At 50.3% G+C, this 27,290-nt stretch overlaps 9 protein-coding genes across 9 annotated transcripts; 5 read left to right on the top strand and 4 right to left on the bottom strand.

The window, feature by feature from the left end:
• Positions 1–172: 172 nt before the first annotated feature.
• Positions 173–2,966, bottom strand: ANOM_005615 (Zn(II)2Cys6 transcription factor; the record flags this gene model as incomplete). The annotated part of the gene is made up of 7 exons (XM_015550872.1): positions 173–1,193; positions 1,249–1,419; positions 1,471–2,105; positions 2,153–2,238; positions 2,324–2,592; positions 2,658–2,792; positions 2,878–2,966. 7 exons carry the CDS (start codon positions 2,964–2,966, stop codon positions 173–175), a joined length of 2,406 nt encoding a protein of 801 aa, XP_015406940.1.
• A 489-nt stretch (positions 2,967–3,455) lies between these two features.
• Positions 3,456–4,499, bottom strand: ANOM_005616 (putative proline utilization protein PrnX; the record flags this gene model as incomplete). Its single annotated transcript, XM_015550873.1, has 1 exon — positions 3,456–4,499. One exon carries the CDS (start codon positions 4,497–4,499, stop codon positions 3,456–3,458), a length of 1,044 nt encoding a protein of 347 aa, XP_015406943.1.
• Positions 4,500–4,995: 496 nt separating this feature from the next.
• On the bottom strand, positions 4,996–6,492 carry ANOM_005617 (proline dehydrogenase family protein; the record flags this gene model as incomplete). The annotated part of the gene is made up of 2 exons (XM_015550874.1): positions 4,996–5,851; positions 5,909–6,492. 2 exons carry the CDS (start codon positions 6,490–6,492, stop codon positions 4,996–4,998), a joined length of 1,440 nt encoding a protein of 479 aa, XP_015406942.1.
• Positions 6,493–9,310: 2,818 nt separating this feature from the next.
• prnC (delta-1-pyrroline-5-carboxylate dehydrogenase prnC) lies at positions 9,311–11,198 on the top strand (the record flags this gene model as incomplete). Its single annotated transcript, XM_015550875.1, has 4 exons — positions 9,311–9,439; positions 9,499–9,606; positions 9,661–10,022; positions 10,073–11,198. 4 exons carry the CDS (start codon positions 9,311–9,313, stop codon positions 11,196–11,198), a joined length of 1,725 nt encoding a protein of 574 aa, XP_015406949.1.
• Positions 11,199–11,420: 222 nt separating this feature from the next.
• Positions 11,421–12,543, bottom strand: ANOM_005619 (sugar phosphate isomerase/epimerase family protein; the record flags this gene model as incomplete). Its single annotated transcript, XM_015550876.1, has 2 exons — positions 11,421–12,071; positions 12,163–12,543. The coding sequence occupies 2 exons, from the start codon at positions 12,541–12,543 to the stop codon at positions 11,421–11,423; spliced, it is 1,032 nt and encodes a 343-aa protein (XP_015406948.1).
• Positions 12,544–13,019: 476 nt separating this feature from the next.
• On the top strand, positions 13,020–14,570 carry ANOM_005620 (6-phosphogluconate dehydrogenase, decarboxylating; the record flags this gene model as incomplete). Its single annotated transcript, XM_015550877.1, has 1 exon — positions 13,020–14,570. The coding sequence occupies one exon, from the start codon at positions 13,020–13,022 to the stop codon at positions 14,568–14,570; it is 1,551 nt and encodes a 516-aa protein (XP_015406950.1).
• Positions 14,571–15,052: 482 nt separating this feature from the next.
• Positions 15,053–16,233, top strand: ANOM_005621 (S-methyl-5-thioadenosine phosphorylase). Its single transcript, XM_015550878.1, has 3 exons — positions 15,053–15,132; positions 15,193–15,702; positions 15,771–16,233. Exons 1-3 carry the CDS (start codon positions 15,105–15,107, stop codon positions 16,166–16,168), a joined length of 936 nt encoding a protein of 311 aa, XP_015406951.1. The 5' UTR covers positions 15,053–15,104; the 3' UTR covers positions 16,169–16,233.
• A 313-nt stretch (positions 16,234–16,546) lies between these two features.
• On the top strand, positions 16,547–17,756 carry ANOM_005622 (uncharacterized protein; the record flags this gene model as incomplete). Its single annotated transcript, XM_015550879.1, has 3 exons — positions 16,547–16,634; positions 16,697–17,314; positions 17,383–17,756. 3 exons carry the CDS (start codon positions 16,547–16,549, stop codon positions 17,754–17,756), a joined length of 1,080 nt encoding a protein of 359 aa, XP_015406952.1.
• A 1,530-nt stretch (positions 17,757–19,286) lies between these two features.
• On the top strand, positions 19,287–24,772 carry ANOM_005623 (uncharacterized protein; the record flags this gene model as incomplete). Its single annotated transcript, XM_015550880.1, has 8 exons — positions 19,287–19,727; positions 19,775–20,050; positions 20,104–20,355; positions 20,408–21,203; positions 21,257–21,956; positions 22,887–22,960; positions 23,020–24,071; positions 24,122–24,772. 8 exons carry the CDS (start codon positions 19,287–19,289, stop codon positions 24,770–24,772), a joined length of 4,242 nt encoding a protein of 1,413 aa, XP_015406953.1.
• Positions 24,773–27,290: the final 2,518 nt, after the last annotated feature.

A 27,290-nucleotide genomic window follows, 5' to 3' on the forward strand; every position in this document is an offset into this window, starting at 1 on the left:
TCTAGGTATCTTGTATGAACTGTAGAGCATCGACTACTATCAACTGAAAATATTCAACGATTGCATCGCATGTAAAGTGACGTCGCCACGCTTAATAAGACGAATAACACAACCAAGTCCTCATCGTGAAAAAAAAATATAATATGTACCCAGGGCCATAAGTTGGGTTTAATCAATCAGTGGTAAATTGCATCCACTTGGTATCCGGATTGTTGATATCGCTAGAGAGGTTTTGCTGTGCATCGGGTTCAAAGCAGGGGATAGCGGTAAATTCGTCCAGCTCTTGCGGGAAGTTGGACACAAAATGATCGAAACCAAAACGAGGCATTGGAGGTAACGAAGCTGCATGAGAGGCGGAATAGTCCGATAATGTGGTAATTTCTGTATTTGCGACGTCGCCTTCCATCGGGTCGTTGCCACCTGAAGTGCCGGTCATTGGTGTAACAGGGACAGGAGGAATGCTGCTCCTTCCAGCCGGATATTGCTCATGGAAAGGAACAAGCTCGGGTGACATTGGCCCAGTTTTCCAGAGCATCTCCCAATTCTTGAAGCGATCATATGCTGATTCCATGGAGCCGGTATTGTCCGGTGCCTGCCTTTCACTCCAATCTTCGAGACGGCTAATGGCTCTCTCGAGAGTCTCAATCACACTAACAGCGGAACGTGCAGATCCCACGCCCATTGACATGATCTTGATCAAGACCATGCCTTTTTCAAGTGCTTCGCGTAACCGCTCGGTTCGCTTCGTCAAACTCTGTGCAAGGATAACAAGGAGAGCAGCACGGCAAGAGCTGAATTCAGTGAACGATGCCCGAGCAAGACCGGACTCATCCCGGAGTAACTGACAGAGATTAATGATTTCGAGGGCAGCTTCTACACAATCAGTGATGAGTGTCGATCTATTCTTTGAAACACCTGACGGTGTTTTAAACGGTTGGGCTTGAGGAGTGGTGGCGGCATTGAGTATCTTAAAGTTGCTGAACAGAAATGGGCGCCCAAGGAAAATGCGAGTCAGGCAGTAATCCAGTTTCAAGTGAACGTTGGAGCGGAATAGTGGCCCTGATGGGTTCAAATCTCGACAATTAGTCTCTTCTGGCAGTGTAGCCCACCAATCGACGAGGCTCTTCCGCAAATTGAGTAGTCGTTCAAGGCACTCCTGCTGTTGGCCCCTGCGAGATTTTCGCAATGCAGATCTTTTTCATGGCATCAGCGAAGGGCTAAAACAGAAGAGAGGAAGTTAATACGCACATCTCATTGGCAACTTCGCCAAGTTTAAGAGTGAGGGTGATCAAAGTCACCATGTTGGTATGATTTGAGACCTGCCCTGTTAGGTTCAAGCCCGGAAAATCAACCGGCATAGCGGCATCCACATCCGAATCTGACAAAGATACAGGTCGCCCGTGAAGAATACTGACGCGCCTAAAACACAGTAAGCATGGGGCTCAGGGTCCAAGGCAGGGGATTTCTCACTTCTCAATGGTGTAAGCTGTCCAGAAAACTCGATTGCGGACCTCGATCATTCGAGGGGAGAGTCCTTCACCCTGGTATCTCCGGTGCATGCCATTTTGAATAGCCATTTTAAGGGCTAGACCGAAGTAAGTATAGCAAAGGCCCGAGGTGTCGAGGGGTAACAAATAAGTTCCGATCAATAAGCAAGCTTGTACGCTCCGGATAGAGACTGTCGCAAGGATATCTGGAACCAGCTTCGAAGCGAACTGATAAAAAGTCAGGCCAACTTCATCTTCCGAAAAGTGATGATCTTCCATCGACGACAGGTCGACCGGCGGCCGATTGACAGGAATGGCCGATTCCATATGAGCAAACTGTGTCCCAACAGCTAGGACCATAAGTATCGAGCATACGGAGCCAGCATCATTGGACGAGAGGCTTGATGGGTTAGTATAACAAATGTTCAATTTCTCTCTTATCCAATCTTCTTCCACATAAAAGTTATTAGTCTGCGCGTATTTGAAGAATATTTGAACGAGAAAATCGGCTACGAAACGTGGTGGTAGACAAGTCACCGATGCCGACACTAAGGAGGATCCCGATTGGAGCTGCGTCGCACGCCATCGCTCTTCAAATGGGTCTGTTTCGGTAGATGCCTTCTAGGATTAGCAGGCAGTATGACCAGCGAAGGAGGTGTTTTTACCTCTGGTGCTGCTGTTTTCATCCATTCATCGATCTTTTGTCGGATTTTCATGGACAAATTCAGATAGGAAAACTCTCCGGAATATTCTACAGTCGCTCGAATTAGAAGATGAACCAGTACACGAAGCTGCGTCTAAGAACCAAGAATGCAAGTTTAGGCGATAGCACGCACGTGTTGTATTATCCGGTAAAGCCTTCACCATATAATCCTCATCGTCGATGGCCAAATCCTCGAAATCCTCCTCGTCAAGGCGAACCGAAGGGTTTGCATCTGTGAAAGAATGGCGATGTCTATGTTTCAGCTCTTCGGCAGTTTTACGGAGGGACTGAATATCAAAAGAGATGTTCGGAACATAATGCTGAAGGATCCGTTCCATGTACCGAATTCGTTCCGTATCCACCAGATTCTGTCGACTGAGGCCGGCATTCCGTTCGAGGAGACTATAGACGATAGATTATAAGTATTTCGAAGCTTAGATGCCAAGAAAAATATGTAGGGGTCGTACGAGATCGACGAAGACCGAGCGACCTTCTCCGCATGGTCGGGGTGTGTGAACACGCATTGGCGGCGATAACGCAAACATCTGCGACAAGGTACTCCTCCTTCACATTTTTCCTTCACCCGGCGACATCCATCGCAGCTGGACATCAGGATTGACATGTTAGTACATATAGGCATTCCCCGATACTTACTGGGGTTAAAAGCCACGTGCGACAGCTACTTACGCTCGAACGGCTCGTTTGCGGTTTTCTTCGGAGACGCGGGGTCGTTTCTGCTGACCGAGTCCAGCTGGGGTCGGTAGACCACTGTCCATGGTAAAATGTAGGGCAAGAGGTCAAGGGGGCCAGAATAAACGAGGGAGCATGGTAGGGATATACCAATAATAATAAGAGAGTGTCGGGGGGAGGAAGCTTAGGGTGCAGTGGCTGCCGGCACTATAGTCACCTGGGGGAAAAGAAGGAGAAAAAGTACCTAATCGTATGGTGAGTTACTGACATAATTTCCCCCGATTGGGAGTTAGATTGAAATTTCCACTCTGATAAGCACGTGGGTACAATTACCCAGTCATTACACCGCCCCGCATGAGAAGATAACCGAATCTGGGGACTGGTATTGTATCCAATACCACGTCTAGTATTGAAATAAACCATTGTACAGAATATATATTTCAGTCTCTCTTATCTACTAAATGCACCTGGATGATGCAATCGGATACTCACTATACACAATGAACGGCGTCTTTACTAGAATTGAGTCCCTTCCAGACGCACCATCACTCACAATGTCGCCCAAATGGCACCATCTAGAAGCCATCGACCTCCATCCCCAGTCCCTGTTCTTTTCCAAGATCCAGGAGCGTCTTTCCGATAGTGAGATCCATAATTCCCATGCCCACGCATTTAAAAACCACATTTTGCGTGTCCGAGACAGAGATCGGCTCGGATTTTCCGAGCTTCCCATATAATTCTCCAATCTCAATCAACTGGTCTTCTTTTACATGCGCATCGATCAGCTCCCCCGACTCTTCCAAGCATGCCTCCTTCGAGTCGACGTAGATTTTGTTCCCACCGGAAAACAGAGTTTCCGTATCAATTTCTTTCATATGAGGCTTGTACGAACCAATGAGAGAGATAAATCGCTGCTTAAATGGCTGGAGGTAGGAATAGGGGAAGTTAGGCTCCGTAGAAGGCGTACAGCTAAAGATAACATCGCAAGCTGCTAATGCAGCCTGCAGTTGTCCCTGGTAGTCTGGTGTATCCTCTTTTGCGAGTGTTGCAAATGTAACACCAGGGTGAGCGGCTTGCAGCTCTGCAATAATATCCTTCATCTCTTCCAGCCTTTTACGACCCCGGTTTATCAGCGTAATGCTGCGTACTTGATCCGGGACTAGGAGAAGTGCAAGTCGGGCGTGCCACTCGGCCTGTTTTCCCGAGCCAAAGATCACGATGTTCTCCTTCTTCAGAGAATTGCAACGAACAAACAGTGTCATAACCGCAAGTGCAGTGCGGAAGGCAGTCACTTCGGTTGCGCTAAGCAAACCTAGCAATTTGCCCTCGGGCGAGAAGATGTTGATGACTGCAGTAAGGCCCTGCGCCTGAGAAAGCGTTACGATCTTGATTCCTGTGTTTGCAGTGTTCGAAACCGGCATGAAAAGCGACATGTTTTGTTCTTTGGTCATAATCGATGTACGGAGTGGTTGATGGATGAGTCGCTCCGACTCAGGAGTTGTCGCCTGAGACGACACCTCCACAAGGGATTCAGACAGAGCATTGAGAAGTGTATAACATTGCTCCCGACTCAGCTCTCTAAAAAATCGAGTAACGGCTGGCTCTGGCAAAAGATACATTGTCACGGTGTGTACGCTGTATCGGTTTGTTCAGTCTTTGTACAATGTTCGAACACAACAGAGATATATTGCCCCAGGTGTTTGCACTATTATGAAGCCAAAGAAATGGCAAGATTAACGCCGAATCAAGCAAGATGAGTGGTTTCCAAGTGGGTTAATAATGGAAGCGCGGGGTTTATTTATCAGGACGATCAATTCCGCCGGGAAATTAAGCACCCCGCATGCTTGACTTTCCCGGCGGAATTGACTTCTCAATCTACACATATTCGTAAAATAGGTATGATATAAGAACCAAGGGACAGCAATTGTGTCTAATTTCATTATCATTCATTAAGTTCGCCAAACCAGAATCGCTAACGCCATCTATATGCAATTCGCCCAACAACAGAGGGTGAGGGAATCAATCAAAATGCCAACGACATGCGAACTTGGGGATCACGCCAAAAAATGAGAAAAGAAACGAAAGCTAAGACTGAAGGCATAACGATAAGGATAATCAGTTGTTGCGGCGGAATGCCAGGCGTGCCCGGCGCTTGAGCTCCTCAAACATCGCCTTCTGGGAATCCTTGGTGCGGCCAACAGCCTCGGTGTTCTCAATAGCGCGTCTCATCAGGAAACCCATGCACTCCTTGACGGAACCCCAGGTCAAAAGCTTGAAGACATTGGGAGACTCCATAGAGGCACCCTTCATCACCTCAGGACTCTGGAAGCCTTGCAGAAGTTCGCAGCTGACCTCGTCAGCCATTCCCTGGAGTTGAGCATAGGACAGGTCGACACCGTGGTTCTCTCCCTTCATCGCCTGCTCAGTACGAAGAGCATGTGCCTTGCGAACGGAGTCACGGTTGTGGGTGGCGATGATAACGTTAACAGATGGCAGGTCAGTCTGGTGCTTCTCAGAGGCAGACTTCAGCATCGAGTTGTACTTCCGGGTCAAAAGGGCTTCCACAACACCGTCGTAGCACTTGTCCGTGTCCTCCTTGGTGGACCAGATCAAGTGACGAGGCTCAGTCTTAAGATACGCGCCACGGACCAGCTTGACACCAAGAGTGTAACCTTCCTGGCGAGAGATTTCAAGGTGCTTGGCAAGGGTGGTGGGAGTGGAGCAGAGATAAGCCTGGTAAGTGTTGTAGAAGATGGCACGGCCCGGAGTCTGAGAGTTGCAGTATTTCTGATACTTCATAGTCCATTCCTCAATACCGGGTTGGACGGCCTGCTCCTCTGCATCCACGAGCAGGCGTACGTTCCGCGAGATAGCCAAATCGCAGACCTTCTGAATGGCACGGTCCATGAATTCGGTTGGGGCAGCCTGACGCTGCAGGACATCGAGCGCCTGAACACCCATACCGGTGAATCTATACCAGTTAGTTTGCGTTCAAATCCAAGACAAAGAATTGAGACAAAGAACATACTTCAGAGCCACGAAGTCTCCCTCCTGCGCCATATCAACGGTCTGCAGGGTTCCATCCAGCCACATCTGGATTTCCTCGCGTGCCGCTTGCTCATCCTTCGGGTCCACGTTGCTCTCTCCAACGAGGACTTCCTTGGCGTATCCGAGAAGCACACCTCTGTATCCAAGACGCTTAATGTCCTCGATGGACCGCTGGACTTCGAGCTTGTTTTCGCCAGCGTTGAACTGCTTATAGATGGTATGTTTGACGAGCATGTTCAACAGGGGGTTCTTGGCCACATCCAGAACAGCAGTCTTAGGATGCGCCAGCATCGACAGTGTCTTGATGCATGGCTTCAGGAGAAGTGTAGAAGATGAGACGGACAGAATCACGAGAGAGCGCAAAACCGACGAGATAGGAAGCTTTGCCAAAGGCGAAGACTCTTGCTTGGGAGCCTGAGGATCTTGCTGCCACACATTGTTCGTTGTGGTTGTCGAAGTCGCCACCGATGACTTAGGGTTGCTGGTGCGGCTGACGTATCTAGCGGTCAGAACGGAGGACGGGGTGCCAGCGAGGGGGCGCAAAGGACGACGAGCTGCTTTCATTGTGGTAGTAGGTATAGAGCTGGTTGTCTAATGTCGAGGTATGGGGGTGGACAAGTCAAGCAGGCAGATGGTGGTTAAGTAGGGAATAAAAGTACGGAAATATGAATAAGTACTTCCGGAGGAATCCACCGTAAATGAGGGGGAAAATTTAGACCGGTAGCTTTCCATGACATTTGTTTGACCATAGTAAAAAGTCATGATTAGAGATAGACGGGGAAAGGGGTTAGCCGGTGAAAACCGCAAAGGCAGCCGGTCTGAAGAACAAAAAGATTGTTGGTTGGTAATGACTAAAGAATACCTGGCGTGTGACGTCCGCGTGGTGGCGCTGATGGTGAGTATTACACTCCAATACCGTCACGGGACTGTTTTTCTTTCGCCCTGATCTACCCACCGCATCTACTGAAGGGGTTAGTATGAGATCGACTAAGATCGACGGCTACTGTACTGCAGTACGGGGTACGTTCTAGTTACATTGACCTTACTCAAGTTTTCCGGGAGTACATTCCATTGGAGGTCAAAGTCAATTGACGTTCTTCAGACCTGTAGGTTGACATATTCTGACGTAGTTGAACAGAACAGCTTATCTTCAACTTGTCCGACCTTGGTGGTAATATTTACAGAATACAGGGTCATACTGTGTTATCAAGAATTTTCTAGAGGGTCTTGATAAGAACAGTCGTGCCGAAGATGAACCATCTGCATAGGGGCGAATTACCTTTAAGATCACCGACCGGTTCACGGGCCGGGAGAAAATCCCCACCGGAGGATAAGCTGCTTGACCGGGCCGGTGAGCTGACCACTCACAGTTGCTGCCGACCCTTGCCGGTAAGCTAGTCCGACGCCAACCGGTTTATCTGTTACCTAAGATCGTGGCCCTGCAGTTAAACCGCTTGGAGGTTCCCTGTACTAGTACCAATCAAGTCTAGTAGCTCATCTAGTCGTCGGCACTTGGACCACCTTGAACAAGATAAGTTGGTATATCATACAACGCGGTTCCAATCATAGACTTCAATGAGCCTCAAGCTTTTTAGATCAATCCCACTAAACGACAGGGGTTGTATGTTGCGGATATTGGGAGCCTCTATTCCGGAGTATGAACTATATGTTGTTGGTCCTATGATCTTCAAACCTTTCAGATCTTCTCGATGCATCAACAGTAGAAGTGAATTGATCATCCAGCATGATAGGCGCACACAACCGATGAAGATGACTAAATTGATATTTGACAGTTTGATCCCCAGGTGTTCTTAACATCGACATCATTTTAGCAGCGGATAAGCTGTAAACCTGGGGTGGTAAAGTTATCAGATACCCCACAAAGGGTACCTACTAAGTCGCCTGGAAAATGTCCCTGCCCCAATCGCAAAGACCTTCCGGAAGGTTTGCCCCAATTTCCAGATGTATTACAGTATAGTGCTAAAAGTGACTGGTGATAACGATTGGGTTAATCAGGGAAATGGTTACGCGGTCTAGATCCATGCCTTATTACTTCTACTATGGGTATAGTTGGAAGATCACGATCAATCTCGGCCTATACACTGGGCTGCAGCAAGTAGCGTGTGTTTGTGTGTTTGTTCGTCTGTATCTATATATTGTCCGATCTGAGTCAAGTGATCTATAAGCTCTGCATCATGGGAGTCCTGTGATAGGTTCTTTACCTTCTGATCTTGCATCAGCCACTTGTAGGACAATGTGTTTATCCTTTGGGGACCAGTACTGGTAGATACTAGATTCCACTATACAGCTTACGCTCGTTACAACGCCACGTGGCATGCATGTACTGTGCGCAGCTGACAAAAGCAGAAAATCTATGAGTGTTACGTTGTTTTTCTTACCGTCATCATCACCCTCGTGACCTCGTCTTTATCTGGATTTTTATTTTATTTCTAGTTTCTCCTTTCATTTATATTTATATACATATTTTTCGTCCACAATTTCTTACCAGGCGCTGAAGCACACGGAGGATTCGAAATCTGCCTAGGAATGCTGTGTTGGCATGATGTACATACTCGTGCCCAGACATCCTTCAAGTCATTTGAACCAACACATCACAAGTGACAACTCTAGTGCTGGCTGGACAGCGAACTCCATCATGGATTTTTCATGTTCATCTTGCTGGATTCTTCAAATGACTACCCTGCGTGAATTGGCTTCGTATTTGGTCTTGACTGACAAGTTACGTGTAACTGTATACTTCGATGTACTGTACATGAATACAAGGGTCTACTGCTCACGTGGGCAATGGAACTATTCAACTACGTCATATACAAGCCTAAAATGCGGGGAAGAAAAAAAAAGATGAGATGAAAAAGAAGCCTCGTCAATGCCGAAGACACAATAGTAGCTGGAATTCTTTTGGCATACCGATACTAATAGCAATAAGTTATCATAATTAAATTGTCATATCAACAATCAGCAAAATCGAAACAATACTCCAAATATATGGCGTAATATGTATATTTTGCCCATCCTTCATAAGAGAAATGCAATGCCGGCCCGGTCGTCCCACCCGGAATGTGTACCGGACCGTATCAGTACTCGCGGGAATGCTGGAGGAGGCGCAACCTTGCCGTGTACCGGTACGGACAATATTGTATTCAGTAGAAAAATTAATTGTAATAAATTCTAATAAAAAAGGGAAAAGAAAAAGGAAAGCCGGTTAACATAGCTGACTAACACCGCTACTAAATCCGAGAGCTTCCCCGCAGTACTTTTCTCCTCTTCTCCTTCTCCTCAGCTTTCATTCTCTACGCTTTTGCTTCGAGCTCATCAATCCTCTACACTAGGACGGGAGATTGATTAGAAGAGAACCATCACAATGCAGTCCTCATTGCTTCTTCGTGCTAGGGGCCTTCCATTGGCCAAGTCCTCCTTCGCCCGCTCCAGCATCCGGGCGATGGGATCCTACGCCACCTTCAAGGTCCCCCGTATTGACAACGAACCCAACGTGAGTTTCGACTTCGTGCCCTTAGAATTGCTTGTCTCGCGATATTAACCTCAACACAGAAACACTATGCCCCTGGCTCTCCCGATCGCAAGGGTCTCGAGGAAGCCCTGGCGAAGCACCAGCAAAATGCCCCCTTCAATGTTCCTTTGGTGATTGCGGGCAAGGAGGTTAGTTGTGCACTGAGAATGTATTTAAAAAATCAGCGTTAACAGACTTCACAGATCAAGAGCTCCGAGACCTTCACACAAGCCAGCCCCGCTACTCATGCTCCTTTGGCCACATACTCTCATGCCAGCGCCTCGGATGTCCAGGCCGCCATCGACGCCGCTCTTAAGGCCCGCGAGTCTTGGGCTTCCACTTCATTTGCTGAACGTGCTAGCATCTTCCTCAAGGCGGCCGACTTGATTGCTACCAAGTACCGCTACGATATCATGGCCTTGACCATGCACGGTCAGGGCAAGAACGCCTGGCAGGCTGAGATCGACTCCGCCGCCGAACTGTGCGACTTCTTCCGTTTCGGTGTCAAGTACGCCGAGGAGCTGTACGCCCAGCAGCCCGTTCACAACGCTCCTGGCGTTTGGAAGTGAGTTTCTTACCTGCATGGTCTTCTTTACAGTGACTAACAGGAACTAGCCGCGTCGAGTACCGTGCCCTGGAGGGTTTCGTTTATGCTATCAGTCCTTTCAACTTCACCGCCATTGGTGGCAACCTGGCTGGTGCCCCTGCTCTGATGGGTAACGTCGTTGTCTGGAAGCCCTCTCCTTCCGCCATTGCGTCCAACTGGCTCGTTCACGAGATTCTCTTGGAGGCTGGTCTCCCTAAGAATGTCATTCAGTTCGTTCCTGGTGACGCTGAGGAGGTTACCAGCACTGTCCTCAACCACCCCGAGTTTGCTGCTCTTCACTTCACTGGCAGCACCAGCGTGTTCCGTAGCCTCTACGGCCAGATCGCTAACCGCGTTGCTGAGGGCAAGTACCGCAGCTACCCTCGCATCGTCGGTGAAACCGGCGGAAAGAACTTCCATCTCATTCACAAGTCGGCCGACATCCGCAATGCCGCCGTCCAGACCGTCCGTGGAGCCTTCGAGTTCCAAGGACAGAAGTGCAGTGCTACTTCCCGCGCGTACGTCGCCGCTTCCGTCGCCGATGAATTCCTCGAGCAGGTTGCCTCCGAGACCAAGAAGCTCAAGGTCGGCGAGCCAACCGATTTCACCAACTTCTGCGGTCCCGTCATTCACGAGGCTTCGTTCAACAAGCTGGCTAAGGTGATCGACGAGGCCAAGAACGACCCTGAGCTCGAGCTCCTGGCCGGTGGCAGCTACGACTCCTCCAAGGGCTGGTACATTCAGCCTACCGTCTACCGCACTTCCAACCCCGACCACCCTCTCCTGTCCCGTGAGCTTTTCGGTCCCGTCCTGGTCATCCATGCCTACAACGATGCCACGGAGGCCGACTTCTCCAAGATCTGCGAGAAGATCGACCAGACCGGCGAGTACGGTCTGACCGGAGCTGTGTTCGCGCAGGACCGCGAGGCTCTCCGCCAGGCTGACGATGCTCTCCGCAACACCGCCGGTAACTTCTACATCAACTGCAAGAGCACCGGTGCCGTTGTCGGCCAGCAGCCTTTCGGTGGTGCTCGCGCCAGTGGCACCAACGACAAGGCGGGCAGTGGAAACCTGCTTTCTCGCTTCGTCAGCTTGCGTTCCATGAAGGAGGAGTTCGTCCCCACCTACAACGTTGCCTACCCTAGCAACGCGTAAATTGTGTTATGAAGGTCTTTTTGGTTAATGTATTCCCCGATCTGTATCTGGTTTGTTAATTTGGTGGGATTGTCTATTTCTGCATAGTATTTTGGCGTTCATATGACATCTTTCCGCGCGACAAAAGTTCGCTGGGCATTGTACGAAGGTATATACCACATCAGTCAATGAATTTCATCGGGTTCGTCCCACGCACAAGCTCTATCTCTCTAAATCTATAGATCACTTCGCCGATCTTTCCAAAAAGCTCCGCATGCTCTCCATAGCACTTCGCGCATACTCCCCCATCTCATATGCCTTCCCTTTCCCATCAGCCCCACCATCAAAAATCTCCATGGAGAACCAGCCCCGGAACCCCGTCCTCAGCACCGCTCTTCCGACCCTCTCAATAGGCAAATACCCCCCACCATATGGCCTGGGCCGATAATCATGACTCCACCGCGCCCTTGGCCAAGCCCCATCCACCATCTTCCCTTCAATCGGCCGCACAGGCTTATACGCATCCGACACCTGCAACAGAAAGATCTTCTCCGCCGAAACCGTGCTCGCCAACTCCTCCATACTTTTCTCTAACCGTCGATCTAACTCCTCAATGGGCAAATCCTCAATTCGCCCAGTGGATGTGGTGGGATCACCCCATTCAGCCCCAGCTGTTTGGAACGTATCAAGACAGAGCCCGATATTAGGTCTATCGACGAGACGGACGATCGCCCAGACGTCTTTCCACGTGGGCGCGTGTGTAGACCAGCACCAGTTTTCATACGCAAGACGCATATTATGCGCTGCGAGGAGGTCACAGAGCTCACGGAGATCGGTGACGATGTTTTCTTGGGTTGCGGCGAGTTTGTCGAGGGGTGTGTCCGTTGAGCCGACCTATTATCATCCCATTAGTATCTTCAAACATACACTATCACCACCCCGTAATTTATATCAAATAGATAGATACAGAGGGAGAGAGAGATACCTGAAGTAAATCCGTCCCCGCCGCCCTCATAACCCCAATCCACCCTTTCGCTCTCGCAAACGCATCCTCCCTCTCCCTCGATCCCCGCGGCCAGCCCTCGAAGTTCGCGAACGGTTGCAACATCATCACCTTCAGGTCCCTGGCTTCGCATTGTTTGCGGATATCCTTTGAGACGGTGACCAGCTCGGGGTAATTGTCTTCTGCGACTTCGTGGCCGAGCACGGCTGGGGCGTAGGCGACGATGTCCGGGAAGGCGAGCTCGATTCCGGTGAAGCCCGCTTGGTGGAGGACTTCGAGTTTGCGGGGGAGGGTGTCGGATTTGGATGTGCCTATTGAGCAGGTTGCGTAGGAGAGGGGCATTTTGTTTATATCGGTGGGCATTTTGGGGGTTTGTTTCTTTTTAGGGTGGTAATGTGTCTTGGTTTGGTGGGTGGTTTGGTTTTATTGTTGGGGATATGGCTTTTGGATTGTCTATGTCTAGCTGTAGTATCTGTAATCTAATCTGTGGTATATTTGCTATATAGGGTCAGAGTCATAACTTAAGCAGTTGACGATCTTGTTTTCCATATGATGTAATGATGAGAGTCGAGGCCAGTTAGGGTTCGGAGCTCCACTTTGACTGCAGAACGCGCCGGAGATAAATTAAATCGCAGCAAAAGTACATAGTAGAGAGCGGACATATTTCATCGTGACGTCCCAGTGCCATGATGTAATCACAGTGTCTTGTTCCTAGACTACAAGTGAACAGCTTGTTCGCCACAATGCTATTCAAGTAGGCGCGGAATTCAGCGCTGGTCTTCAACACCAGATTTGACTCTCTAGATGATCATTTGCTTTCCAATCCGTGAAGCGCGACAATGCCGTCAACAGATCAGCACCAACAGTTCAAGCGCATTGGTATCGTGGGAGCCGGGAACATGGGCTCCATGATGGCCTTTGCGTTCTCGGAACTCGGTCTCGGCGTGTCCATTTGGGACGTCAAGAAAGCGAATGTGGACCAGCTCTTGGAATCGGCCAAGGAGGTCAAAGGTCAAGGAAAGATCGAAGGGTTTGAAGACATTGGCGACTTCACCCAGAGCTTGGAGGGCCAGGGAGAGCGGAAGCTGTTTATCTTCTCCATCACTCATGGTGACCCCGCGGACTCGGTTCTTGGTAAGATCAAACACACACTGAAGAAAGGCGACATTATCCTCGACGGTGGAAATGAACACTACCGGCGCACGGAGCGGAGGCAGAAGGAGTGCGAGGAAATCGGAGTTAGTTGGATTGGAACGGGTGTTTCCGGCGGATATCAATCCGCTCGTCGGGGACCGAGTTTGTCTCCTGGTGGTGATGAGAAGGCGCTGGACCTGGTATTACCGCTCTTGGAGCGCTATGCAGCCAAGGACCGCAAGACTGGCCTTCCGTGCGTAGCCAGAGTTGGTCCGGCGGGCTCGGGGCATTTCGTCAAGATGGTACACAATGGGATCGAGGGTGGCATGCTTTCAGCGGTTGCCGAGGCTTGGTCGATTCTTCATTACGGGCTAGGGCTCAAGTATGATGAGATCGGAGACATCTTTGATGAATGGAATCAGAAGGGCGAGCTTAGAAACAATTTCCTCCTCGACATTGGAGCTGAAATATGCCACCGAAGGAAATCTCCCAAAGGCGACGGCAAAGGAGAAGGAATCGGGGACAAGACTGAGTACGTACTTGATGATGTGCTCGACAAAGTGGTACAAGATGACGACGACACTGAAGGAACCCCCTACTGGTGTATTATGGAGACGGCCAATCGTCATGTCTCTGCGCCGACTATTGCAGCCGGTCATTACATGCGTATCGCCAGTGGTAACCGTGCGGAACGGCTGCGAGTGGCGGAAAAGCTGCAGATGCCACAGCCCAAGTCCATTGAGGGCATCAAAGACCGACGACTTTTCATTGAAGATCTCCGGCGAGCAGTCTACTGTTGCTTCCTGTCGTCCTTCTGTCAAGGTCTCGAACTAATTGCCCGCGCATCTGATGACGAAAAATGGGATATCGATCTTAGCAAATGTCTCCAGATCTGGCGTGGTGGTTGTATCATCCAGTCAGAGGCTATTGCCGATCTCCTACAGCCGCTGCTCAAAAAGAACGTGCACTATACAAATCTGAAAGACATCGACGAAGTCGCTCAAGACTTGAAGCAAAACTTTGACTCTCTCAAACGGATTGTGATTGACTCGACAGTGTTCGATCAATACATCCCGGCGATTTCTGCGACCTTGGAATACCTGAAATATGCAGGTGGGACGATGTTACCAACGAAGTTTATGGAAGCCCAGATGGACTTGTTCGGTGCCCATGCATATTACAAGCCAGGCGTTCCCGGTGAGGATCCAGGACCGGTCAAGAAAGGGCCTCATCATTATGAGTGGCGGCCAGCTTAGAATATGTGTGTAGTAGATCGTATCCAGTTCGTCTCGTGTTTCGGCCTGAAAATGCCACCTTTGGTGGGCATATTTATATTTCCTACTGTACAGTATTGACCTTCAAGCTGCAGGGTTCTTGCCAGCCTCTGGTAAGCCATATTATATATACATGCAAGGTGTAGATCATCGCAGTTCCCGCAAACATTAATTAAGCATAGCGTTATTCACACAGGATATCCATGGCTAATTTATACGTGACCAATGTTATTTGGACCTGTATACACGTTGTACCTTTCAGCGTACGTATTTCGCATTTGCAAAAGAATATGAATGATTGGTGCCTGGCTGCCTAAGGAACCGCCCACGTGGGGAATCTGATAAGGCGTGATTACCCAATCGGGGGAGAACATGACCCCGCCCTCAGAATTTATCGCCAAAGGAATTTCCAAATTGCATTGGATGCCCTCATTCCCTCTCCTTCGCCGTTCCCTCGCAACCTTCACAACTAAACCCCTCCGGAGAATCGAGTCTGCTAAGCAACTTGCCAAAAGAATGGCTTCTCTTCCTAACACTTACGCGGGTTCGTTCCCCCCTCATTCTGCGACATGAGCAGCGGATACTGACCCCATCGCTCGTGTAGACCCTGTCCGTATCGCGGTCATCGGTGGAACTGGTCTCCGTGAACTCCCTGGTTTCACTCAGGTTGCTTCCTTGAACATCTCGACTCCCTGGGGCACTCCCTCCTCCCCGATCACGATCCTGCACCACCAGTGCTCTCACAACAAGCAGACCGTCGCTGTCGCTTTCCTCAGTCGTCACGGCCAGCACCATCAGATTGCGCCCCATGAGGTGCCTGCCCGCGCCAACATCGCTGCCCTGCGCTCGATTGGTGTCCGCACCATCATTGCCTTCTCGGCCGTCGGTAGCTTGCAAGAGGAGATCAAGCCCCGCGACTTTGTGATCCCAGACCAAGTCATTGACCGTACCAAGGGCATCCGGCCGTTCACATTCTTCGAGGGAGGTGTGGTTGCTCACGTTCCATTCGGAGACCCATTCGATGAAGGTGTTGCCAAGGTTGTGAGGGCTTGCGGCCACAGCCTCGAGGGCGAGGGTGTTGTGCTGCATGACCGCGGCACATTGGTATGCATGGGTATGTAATTCGTCCAATCTGGTAGTTATGATAGGTGTCATTATGATCAGTTACTGACTCTCTTCTAGAGGGACCTCAGTTCTCCACTCGCGCCGAGAGCAATCTCTACCGCTCTTGGGGAGGCAGCGTCATCAACATGTCTTGTCTTCCAGAGGCGAAGCTGGCTCGTGAGGCCGAGATTGCCTACCAGATGATCTGCATGTCCACCGACTATGATTGCTGGCACGATGCTACCGAGGATGTCACTGTGGAAATGGTCATGGGAAATATGAAGGCCAACGCTGAGAACGCTAAGCACTTCGTCACTGCTGTGCTCGATGAGCTCGCCTCTGACAAGAACTCCGAACTCGTCCAAGCCAAGCACGTGGAAGGTTCTGTCAAGTTTGGTCTCAGCACTGCCCAGCCCAACTGGAGCCCTGAAGCCAGAGAGAGGATGAACTGGCTCTTCCCTGGATACTTCAACTAATTGCTTTGCCATTAGAGATTGTGCTTGAACATACCAACATAGACATATTCCCCTTGTGATAGATGTTTATAGTTGATTATGAACTTATGAAATAAAGCCTGTGCCAATGATGCATTTTTCATGACTCTTCTCATTCTGTTCTTCTTTATTCGTCATAGCAACGTGTTATCACTTTCACTTTTCATCACATCAAGGATTGGCAGCGAAACAAACAAATATTCACTGAGTGTTAGCCTTGTCGCCGAGAGCTTATGCGCACAACATGATACAAAGAGGTTGATTATGTCGGCGTTGCCTATCACACGCAAGAATTCTTTAACACATACACATACTCTGATGAATTCTTAGTCCTCACCATATACTCCGTCAGCCACAACCATGGACTACATCATCGATCCGGAAGGAGATATGCTCCTGTTTGTGGAGGAATGCTCTGGGAACCTTCATCTAGATCTGGTTCAAAAGGGTAATCGACTCAGACTGACTGAGCTTTGTTGACAGATACACTAATCTTGTGTTGTGTACTAGAAGCTTCAACCCCCGAAACTCTCCCTCTAGAGTCTAGTTCGGATGTGCAGGCAATTGATGAGCCGGCTCTGAGCCCAACTCAGTCCCAGTCTGAGCTCACTTTAGATCACGCTTCCTCCGCTGGTAACAGTCGTCAGGCTGCCGCGCTGGCTAAATCAGTGATGCTCAAGATTCGTGTCTCTTCAAAACATCTGACCCTTGCCTCATCGTATTTTCGCCAGAGGCTCGTCCCAGAGACAGTCGATCATAGACCAGTCGAAAAAGACGTGGTCCCAGCATGCGTTGAAGATGTCGATGCTTTGCTCATCATGCTCGACGTCATTCATGGTCAAACCAGGAAAGTGCCGCGTTTTATTACCTTCAAGCAGTTGTTCATGGTTGCGGTGGTCGTGGAGCACTATGAATGCGTAGAAGCAATGGAGCCGTTTGCTCAGATGTGGACTGAGAATCTCAAAGCCGATATCCCTTCAGTGTATTCAGAGGAATTGGTTAAGTGGATCGGTGTCGCTTGGATCTTCCAACTGGAGGGTTTGTTCAAAAAGACTACTCGTACTGCCATCCGACGATGCACCGGGCCAATCTCCGCCGTGGACGTTCCAATTCCACTTGCGTTAATCGGTGAGCGCTTATCGTATCTCCTTGTCCAATACTGCGACGGATAGATGCTAATGACATTATGGAAACAGAAGAAATTGAGTATTCGCGGCAGAGCACCATCGACGACATAGTCGACCGTCTTTTCAGGCGAATCAACTGGGAGCTCATGCCTGACACCAGCCTCTATTGCTGCAACGACTGCGACGCAATGGTACTCGGAACTCTCGTGCGCCAGCTGAAGGTTCATGAGCTCTACCCTCTGCCATTGCCTCCTTTCCGAGGGCTCAGTATAGATTTCATGGTGCAAACATTGACCACACTGCCCGAGCCCCGTTGCCATGAGCTGGTTCACCCAATCTGCAGCAAGCTGTCCAAGTGTCACCTTATGCCGAAGGCGAAGGACTTGGTGGAGAAAGTGGACAGACAGGTACAAGGTCTCTTGCTCAGAAACGCCCACTTCTGACCGGCATACAGCCAGCGCACGACTTGAGATTCATTCTATCTGTAGGTCGTCGAGGCAGGATAAACGTACGAGAGGAATACTTCCGGTGATTTGTTGATAGTGAAAGGATTGGGATTTGGTCTGCGAAGCCGACATATCTATCATAAGGAATTTGGGATGCGGTGGATCTTCAAGATCGATTTGGAGTGACTGACTTATGATAGTTCACCCTGTTGCATAGCCGGATTGTATCTCTTATTAAGCTAGTTGGTCGGCGACAGGCAATGCAGTATTGTAAACAGTGCAGTCTTCCATTTCGACCCGCCTATGGCACGATTGATTTAAATGGCCAAGACGGCCGGGCGTCAACGCCACCCAGCTTGGCTTGAAATACTCCGGATGAATAATCATGACATTAGCCTATAGGAGAAAATTGACAAGGTACAACACGGAGGATAGTTGTCGCTGATAGGTGGAATCAATTCCTCAACGAATTCGGAGCAGTTGGGTGTCTCCTTTTCCAGTCTCTGTCGACAAACATCAGTGTCGGACTATCGCTGCCTTTCTAGGATTAGATACCGAGACATTACTTGCAGTCTATTTATTTTTAGACTCGTCAATCGGGAACTAGTGGTGCTTTAATTTCCAGCATTTCTTCTTGCGCGTTGAGATGGATCACAACCTTGGTGTCAGTGCTATACCGTGTGGCTGTATAGGGCTATTGCAGGTCACCCTTTGGCCGGTCACATGAAAGTCTCCCAGAGATATGGAGACCGACAGAAACATGTTCAAGAAAAACATGGAAATGAACTCTCAAGAGAGAAAATAGAACAGAGAACGTCATTCCCCCTGACGATCGAAGGATCCTTCTCAGGTGATCGACAGGTACTCTTGCTGTTCACGGCCCTGACCTGTTCGACTCGCAGTTTAACCTAACATTTAACCGAAGCGATCGTCCCCTCTCGGTGGTTATTGTGCAAGTTATGAACCTTACTACCATATTAACCAGTTTATGTCGTCTGACCACTCTTATACTTTCCTGTTAAGCGGGGTATGTACAAGTCCGACTTGAGCTGTACATTTGGCTTCGATGATCACACCCTGTTACGGTGCATATCTTTACCGGATGGGCAAATGGACAAGCAGCTAATCCAGACGGCCCACCACCACCGGTGCGGTGTTCTGCAGGTTCACGGATTCGTTGCCGGATTGGACTAGCCCTGACGACCACTGGCTCTGGGCATGCTGTCATCTTACTCGATAGTTCTTCAGTGTGTCGCAAGGATCAACATGGGGGAGCCAATAGATGCCCTTGGCACGCGAGCGCGGGCTGCGCGCCGCATTCCGGCGTTATTTCAACCCTGGCTTAGCCTGTATTGTGACCACTGTGCAGCACACTGCTCTTGGTGGATGATACCGACAGCCTTAAATCCCGATCCCATGACCGACCACCCTACTCTGCGGGCTTCCGATGTATCGCTATAAAGATACGCCCCCCCTAACTTAATGACGCCTTATCGGTAGTCGGCTGTTGGCCTCTAGTACTCTACCATGGATGTCTTCCCGGCCTATTTGGCTCTTTGGGCTTACTTGGTCCCCGGGGTTCTGTCCGCCCCCGGGGCGGAGACTGTGACACCACGAGCCTCTACAGAAGCTTACTCCCCTCCATATTACCCGGCCCCGAATGGAGGATGGGTCTCCGAATGGGCCAGTGCCTACGAGAAGGCGCACCGTGTCGTAAGTAACATGACCTTGGCCGAGAAGGTGAATCTCACTAGCGGTACGGGTATCTTCATGGGTCCTTGTGCCGGCCAGACGGGCAGTGCTCTCCGGTTTGGGATCCCTAACCTGTGCCTTCATGATTCGCCTCTCGGAGTCCGCAATTCGGACCACAATACGGCATTCCCGGCCGGCATCACGGTTGGGGCAACTTTTGACAAGGACCTGATGTACGAGCGCGGAGTCGGTCTTGGCGAAGAGGCGCGAGGAAAGGTATCAACGTTCTGTTGGGCCCGTCCGTGGGCCCAATCGGGCGGAAGCCCCGGGGAGGCCGCAATTGGGAGGGGTTTGGGGCAGACCCCAGTCTACAGGCCTTTGGGGGCTCGTTGACCATCAAAGGAATGCAAAGCACCGGTGCCATTGCCTCGCTCAAGCATCTTATCGGCAACGAGCAGGAGCAGCATCGGATGAGCAGTGTTGTCACGCAGGGTTATTCGTCCAATATTGATGACCGGACTATGCATGAACTGTACCTGTGGCCATTCGCCGAAAGTGTAAGAGCCGGTGCTGGTTCGGTCATGATTGCGTATAACGATGTAAGCTCATCTCCGCACCTTCGCCCCGGACAGATTGACTAAGTAGATCGTAGGTGAATAGATCCACCTGCAGCCAGAATAGCATGCTCATCAATGGAATCCTCAAGGACGAACTGGGCTTCCAGGGCTTTGTCATGACCGACTGGCTGGCTCACCTTGGTGGGGTTTCGTCTGCGCTGGCTGGTCTGGACATGAGCATGCCGGGGGACGGGGCCATCCCTCTCTTGGGCACGAGTTACTGGGCGTGGGAGCTGTCGCGCTCCGTGCTCAATGGCTCGGTCCCGGTTGAGCGTCTGAACGACATGGTAGGAACTCGACGCGACTACTTTTGCCTTTGGCTAATGCGAAGAATCGCAGGTCACGCGAATTGTCGCAACATGGTACAAAATGGGGCAGGACAAAGACTATCCGCTACCAAACTTCTCCTCCAACACCGAGGATGCGACTGGACCGTTGTATCCCGGCGCCTTGTTTTCCCCGAGTGGCGTTGTCAATCAGTACGTCAATGTCCAGGGCAACCACAATATCACGGCTCGTGCGATCGCCAGAGACGCAATCACGCTGCTGAAGAATAATGATAATGTCCTGCCTCTGAAGCGGAATGACAGCTTGAAGATCTTCGGCACCGATGCCGGCACCAATCCGGACGGAATCAACTCTTGCGCTGATAAAGGCTGCAACAAAGGCGTCCTGACCATGGGCTGGGGAAGCGGGACCTCCAGACTGCCCTATCTCGTTACGCCGCAAGAAGCGATAGCGAATATCTCATCCAATGCCGAGTTCCACATCACGGACACGTTTCCATTGGGCATCTCCGCAGGCCCCGATGACATTGCAATTGTCTTCATCAACTCAGACTCCGGCGAGAACTACATCACCGTGGACGGCAATCCAGGAGACCGTACGTTGGCAGGGTTAAATGCGTGGCACAATGGTGACAAGCTTGTCAAAGCCGCCGCCGAGAAGTTCTCCAACGTAGTCGTGGTGGTGCATACCGTAGGACCCATCCTGATGGAAGAATGGATCGATCTAGACTCCGTCAAAGCGGTGCTCGTCGCTCACCTACCGGGACAGGAGGCAGGCTGGTCACTAACCGACATTCTTTTCGGGGACTACAGCCCGAGCGGCCATCTGCCCTACACCATCCCTCGTAGTGAATCCGACTACCCAGAGAGCGTCGGGTTACTTGCTCAGCCATTCGGGCAGATCCAAGACGACTACACCGAGGGCCTCTACATCGACTACCGACACTTCCTGAAAGCAAACATCACCCTCGCTACCCATTCGGCCACGGCCTCTCTTACACCCAATTCAACTTCACCGAACCCAACCTATCCAACATCACACCCTTAGACACAGCCTACCCCGCCGCACGACCCCCCAAAGGCTCCACGCCAGTATACCCCAACACCAAGCCAGCCGCGTCCGAAGCCGCCTGGCCCAAGAACTTCAACCGCATCTGGCGCTACCTCTACCCCTACCTCGACAACCCGGAAGGCGCAGCCGCCAACTCCTCCAAGACATACCCCTACCCAGACGGCTACACGACGGAGCCCAAGCCCGCGCCTCGCGCCGGCGGAGCCGAAGGAGGCAACCCGGCCTTATGGGACGTGGCCTTTTCGGTCCAGGTCAAGGTGACGAACACGGGGTCTCGGGATGGCCGTGCCGTTGCGCAGCTGTATGTCGAATTACCCAGTAGCCTGGGACTGGACACGCCGTCTCGACAGCTGCGGCAGTTCGAGAAGACCAAGATCTTGGCAGCGGGGGAGAGCGAGGTGCTTACGTTGGATGTCACGCGCAAGGACCTGAGTGTGTGGGATGTTGTGGTGCAGGACTGGAAGGCGCCTGTCAACGGGGAGGGCGTTAAGATCTGGGTTGGAGAGAGCGTTGCGGATTTGCGGGTTGGGTGTGTGGTTGGACAGGGGTGTTCTACTTTGTAGGTAGTTGGGTTGGTTTATATATGTTGTTGTTCAGGGTGTCTGTCACTTTTGTCTTATACGTGGGAGTTATATAGGGTTGTAATGTTCTTTTCTTTTTTTTCGCATATATTACCAATATTTGGATGTCTTCGAGAGGTTGATCAAATAACACCGTACGCAATCCAGTGCATATGTATTGACTAGGCAGTGTGTTTAGAGAACAAAAACACAATGATACAGCAATCAAACAGGATCAACAAGAACAATAAGATGAGTAGGTCAGGGCAAAAGGAAATCGACAAGCGTGGGATTCACCACGCCAGTTACATGACAGAGGCTTTGGAAGCTCGCACACACTACCTTGGCAATAATACCAAAATCTAAGACCAGGGCCTGTTTTGATACTCCCTGTTGGAGCTCAATAAGCACCAGTCATGTAGATGCGGTTGCTTCAAGACCAATATACAGAAACATTATACCTTGGGTTCGAGCCGATTCGTGACGGGACATGCTTCCGTATGGGCTACTGGTTTCCATTCTGAGCGACTTAGGCGTGATATGTGTGGCGTAATCGTTGGATGTTAGCTTGGCAGCCCCATTTCTTTGTTATCTTGGGCATTCTAAATATTCTGTTTCTTATATGCTTGTGATGGTTAGTCGTGAATGAACAAGCTCTTGTGGGGCGGGAAACAAACGAAGGCTAATACAGATGACAGGACACTATACCATCCACGGACTAGCGCAGATCTGCAAGCGGGAGACCGATTGAACATTGAAGTGATGCACCAATCATGATATTCAAATCATTATGAGTGAATCTGACTCATGGCTTGGCCGAATCCAAGTGGATCCCGTTTGCAATGTGATTGGGGGCCTGAGTATAGAAATTGTGGTCGATGCAATATTTATACCACCAGTATACCAGATGCTCTTGAGAAGTATCCCGACAGTCAAAGCTCCGGCTTCCTCAAGGCCCTCGATTCCTATAGAGGTGAGCTTGTCAACCGACGACTGATATCGAAAGTCGTCTATCACCTTGTTTTCCTGCAGTTACACCGAGAAGTCTATGTAAAATGCTCGCGATCATGAAGAGCTTTTTCACTAAGAGCAAACTGCTGGAGAAACCAACCTCCGACATGTCTCCCGACTTAATGAAGGAGGAGTCCTATTCAACTGGAACCCTCAGACACTCCCAGGGCGGCGACCAGCAAGACGAGACTCAATATCCCGGACCACTCAAGCTGACTCTCATCGTGCTAAGCTTGAACCTTGCCATGTTCCTCGTAGGACTCGATAATACCATCATTTCGAGTGCCATCCCGAAGATTACTGACCAATTCCACGCCCTCAACGACGTAGGCTGGTATGCCAGCGCCTACCTCCTCACGAACTGCGCCTTCCAATTGGTCTGGGGGAAGCTGTTCACCTTCTACGTCGTAAAATGGGTCTACCTCACGGCACTGTTCATTTTCGAATTGGGATCGCTGATCTGTGCCGTAGCCCCTAGCTCGACAGCTCTGATTGTAGGTCGTGCCATTGCAGGCATCGGTGGCGGTGGTGTCGGAAACGGTTCCTTCCTGCTCATCGCTCACTGTGTGCCGCCACGCCAACGTCCGGTGCTCATCGGCATGATGGGCTCCATGTACGGCATTGCGTCAATCGCAGGCCCTCTGATGGGAGGTGCCTTCACGGACAACATCTCCTGGAGATGGTGTTTCTACATTAACCTGCCTCTTGGGGTGCTTCCCGCTGTCATCATTACCTTCTTCATCGCCTCCTTCCGCGGTAGCAACAAGGGCGAGGTCGGTTTCCTCAACCAGCTCAAGCAGATGGATCTCGCAGGCACCGCGTGTCTTTTGCCCGGTGTCATCTGCCTGCTGCTCGCCCTCCAGTGGGGCGGCTCCACCTACCCCTGGAAGAATGGCCGCATCATCGCTCTGTTTGTGCTAGCCGGCCTTCTCTTCATCGCATTCACTGCCATCCAGTATAAGAGCGGAGACCGTGCAACAGTCCCCAGCCGTGTCTTCAGCAACCGCAACGTCTGGGGGTCTGCTCTATTCGGATCCTGCGTGACAGCCAGCTTCTTCCTATTGCTATACTACGTTAGTTGCCCACAATCCCCCAAAGACACGAACGAACGTCGCTAACCCAGACCCCAGATCCCAATCTGGCTACAAGCCGTCAAGGGAGCCAGCGCCATCAAGTCCGGGATCATGAATCTGCCCATGCTCCTGGGCAGCGTGATCTTCTCCCTGCTAAGCGGTGTCCTCACCTCATTGATTGGCTACTACATGCCCTTCGCCTACCTCACCGTGATCCTCATGTCCGTAGGCAGCGGCCTCCTATCCACCCTGCAAGTCCACTCCGGCCATGCCCACTGGATCGGCTACCAGTCCTCGTCGGCGCCGGCGTGGGCAGCGGCCTGCAGACGGCCTTCGCCGCCCCGCAATGCGTGCTCCCCCTCAAAGACATCCCCATCGGCACCGCCGTCGTCATCTTCACAGAAAACCTGTCCGCCGCTGTCTTCGTCTCCGTCGCTCAGAACATCTTCTCCAATCAGCTGAGAACCAACCTGGCCACGTACGTGCCTGAGGCTGACGCGAGTGCTATTTTATCCGGCGGCGCCACCGATATCAAGAACCTCGTACCGCAGCACCTCTACCAAGGTGTGCTGTTTGCGTATAACAAGGCCTTGGATCAGACGTTCTATGTGGCGGTCGCGCTGTCCTGTTGTGCCGTGCTGGGAGTTCTTGGTATGCAGTGGGTGTCGGTCAAGAAGAGCAAGGATGGTACGCCATCTTAATATATAGACTTAAATCGGTACTTAGTTAGTTTAATGTTTAATTAGACCTTTACGAGTCGATACGTTTCATGCCAATATGTTCTCATGAATCTGTGCGTAGGATAAGGATTTATATTAGCATCACTGTTGTCATCATGTAAATGAAGATGATAAACCATATTTAGGCCCCTAATAAACTTATAAACTTATGACTCAGTGCCGGAGTTCTCCTCGTTAAGGTCGGGCCTGAACTGAATGATTGACTCATACGGGGACCGTCGTATGAAATCGGCCATTTTGCTCCGGTTGGAACTTATGGGGTTCCGTATTCCCTTTCTGTTGGTTGAAACAATTCTCTCTACTTTAGTTACTGGATCCCTGTCGCCCGTCATCATGTTTGGATATGTGGTTAAGGATCAACGAACCAGGGATAGACTACAGTCTTGATATTCAGGAAATAGACTATTCAAACATCATTTTACATACCCCCACCCTAAACTTAACGCTTCATGCTGGAACAAGGAAGATAAAACCACCGGAACTCACATCCACAGAAAGAAAACCCGGAAAAGAAAACCAAGAGTACCAGTCCATCCCTTCCCCCCTTAGACCTCCCTCACAGTCTCAAATGAACAAATTAACAACCCTCCCAGAAACAGAAAGAATGGCCCCCAACCCAGGCCAAGACATCTCCTCCAACTCACTACCTTCCCCCGATACCTTAACCCACGATCCAACCTCTCCAAAACCCCAATACCGGGTCGACAAGAGACAGAGACGGACACAGACACACCACCAGTCTACGCGCTCATACACCCAGCGACAGCTCGATCAGATCGTCCGCGTGCAAGCCGAGCTGCAGAAGGTGAAGGCTGAGTGTGAGGCGCTGGAATTGTATGTTTGTCAGTTGGAGGGGGAGAGGGAGTGGTTGAGAGGGATTCTGAGGGAGATTCCGAAGGGGGAGTAGGTTCTTTTCTTTATTGCTTTTTGGGCTGTGGAGATGTTGTGTACTAGGAAATATATCATTGCCTCGCTGTGTATGTTGAAAGACTTTAGTTTGATTGTGTGGGTGGAGACTGTTGTAGGTTAATGATGGGTTTCCCCTCATCAGTGGTGAAAGAGTATTGGAAAGCAAAGCATAGTCCCTGTCATGTTTGACGACGCATACCACACAGTCAGACTTAGTCAGAAACACCTTACTGTTGACCAATGATTCGAAGTACCGAAGAGCTGAATATAAATGTCCTGTCGTGCTTCTAGGGCTGTTGGTCCACGTGGTATGTGTCACAGCCATAGAACAAGTGCTTATGCGTTTCGAATATCCAGTCCTCGATATGAATAAAGATATGGCAAACAAACGAAAACCTTAACAAAAAAAAAAAAAAGTTGATTACGCCTATCTCGTCAAACCAAGACCACGATATCCCTGTCATTAAACAGAGACCCGAACTCAACATGACATCCAATACACGTGAAAACAGCCGAAAAGCAGGGATCACGAAAGAGCAATTCCAAATATCAAAAGCAAACATCGTAAGCATGAATATGCAAAATATCACACTTGCGCCGGGGAAACGGAATGCAATCGATTCGTCAAGACATTGGAACTGTGACCCTCACGCCGGAATGGGGTACATCGATCGTGAGGGGACGCAGATGGTGGCGTCTATTACATCGTAAATATTATGCTTCAAAACTCGTTGTTGGCATTCTTGGATTTTCTCAAGCGTGGGTTGATATGAAGATGGCTGCGCTTAGAGCCACGCTGGCCGTGATGTATAGTGCGATGTCCGTCCTGGAGATGATGAGATCGGTGTCATCATGGGTGTTCATGAGCTTGGTCGACTGCTTGAGCATTTTGTATGTTTCACAGAAGACTTCGGGGGCCTTCGAGGTGGGAATCTGAGGGTGACTGGATTCAGCGAGGAAAACTGCGCTGTTTCTTTGCACGCTCGAGGACGATGCAACTAATATCGGATTATCCTGCACTGGATCTCCTCTCCTATATATCTGTGTTGCTGACTTCCCACCTGCTGATGATCAAATCTTATCTCCGTCCTTTTCTGAATCTTCAAAGTCCCCCGGAGGACAAGCGTACAAGGATGCGACTGTGAAATTAGCCAATAAGCCCCCCTCAAGGTAGACCCTTTCCTAACGCACGGTGACGGCTGTAAGCAAGACTGTTTTAATCAGTTTCATCAGTTGGTATCCTCATTTGGACGATAGCGGAGTAAGAGTGGGTCAATTCAGGTCTCATGTTGAGCCTTATCCCTTGAGTCGATCATGGTTGGCTGTGGCACTAGTCATTCGAGTCGGGTTAGCTGCAGGGCTACTGATTGGGAAATGGTGAGTGATAAGATAGAGCATTATATATGCGTCAAGCGCGTCACAAAAAATGTATATGCAAGGAGAGACCTCGCTTAAATCGCTCGATTTCCCTCATCCCTACGCCTCATCCTCCGCTCGAAGAGATGAGGTGAAATCGCCTTTCTCGCTATGTTTTTATTCTAGGGGGCGCGTCAACGCGTCAATATGTTTT

Source organism: Aspergillus nomiae (assembly GCF_001204775.2).
Source record: "Aspergillus nomiae NRRL 13137 chromosome Unknown contig00131, whole genome shotgun sequence".
Lineage (NCBI taxonomy): Eukaryota > Fungi > Ascomycota > Eurotiomycetes > Eurotiales > Aspergillaceae > Aspergillus > Aspergillus nomiae.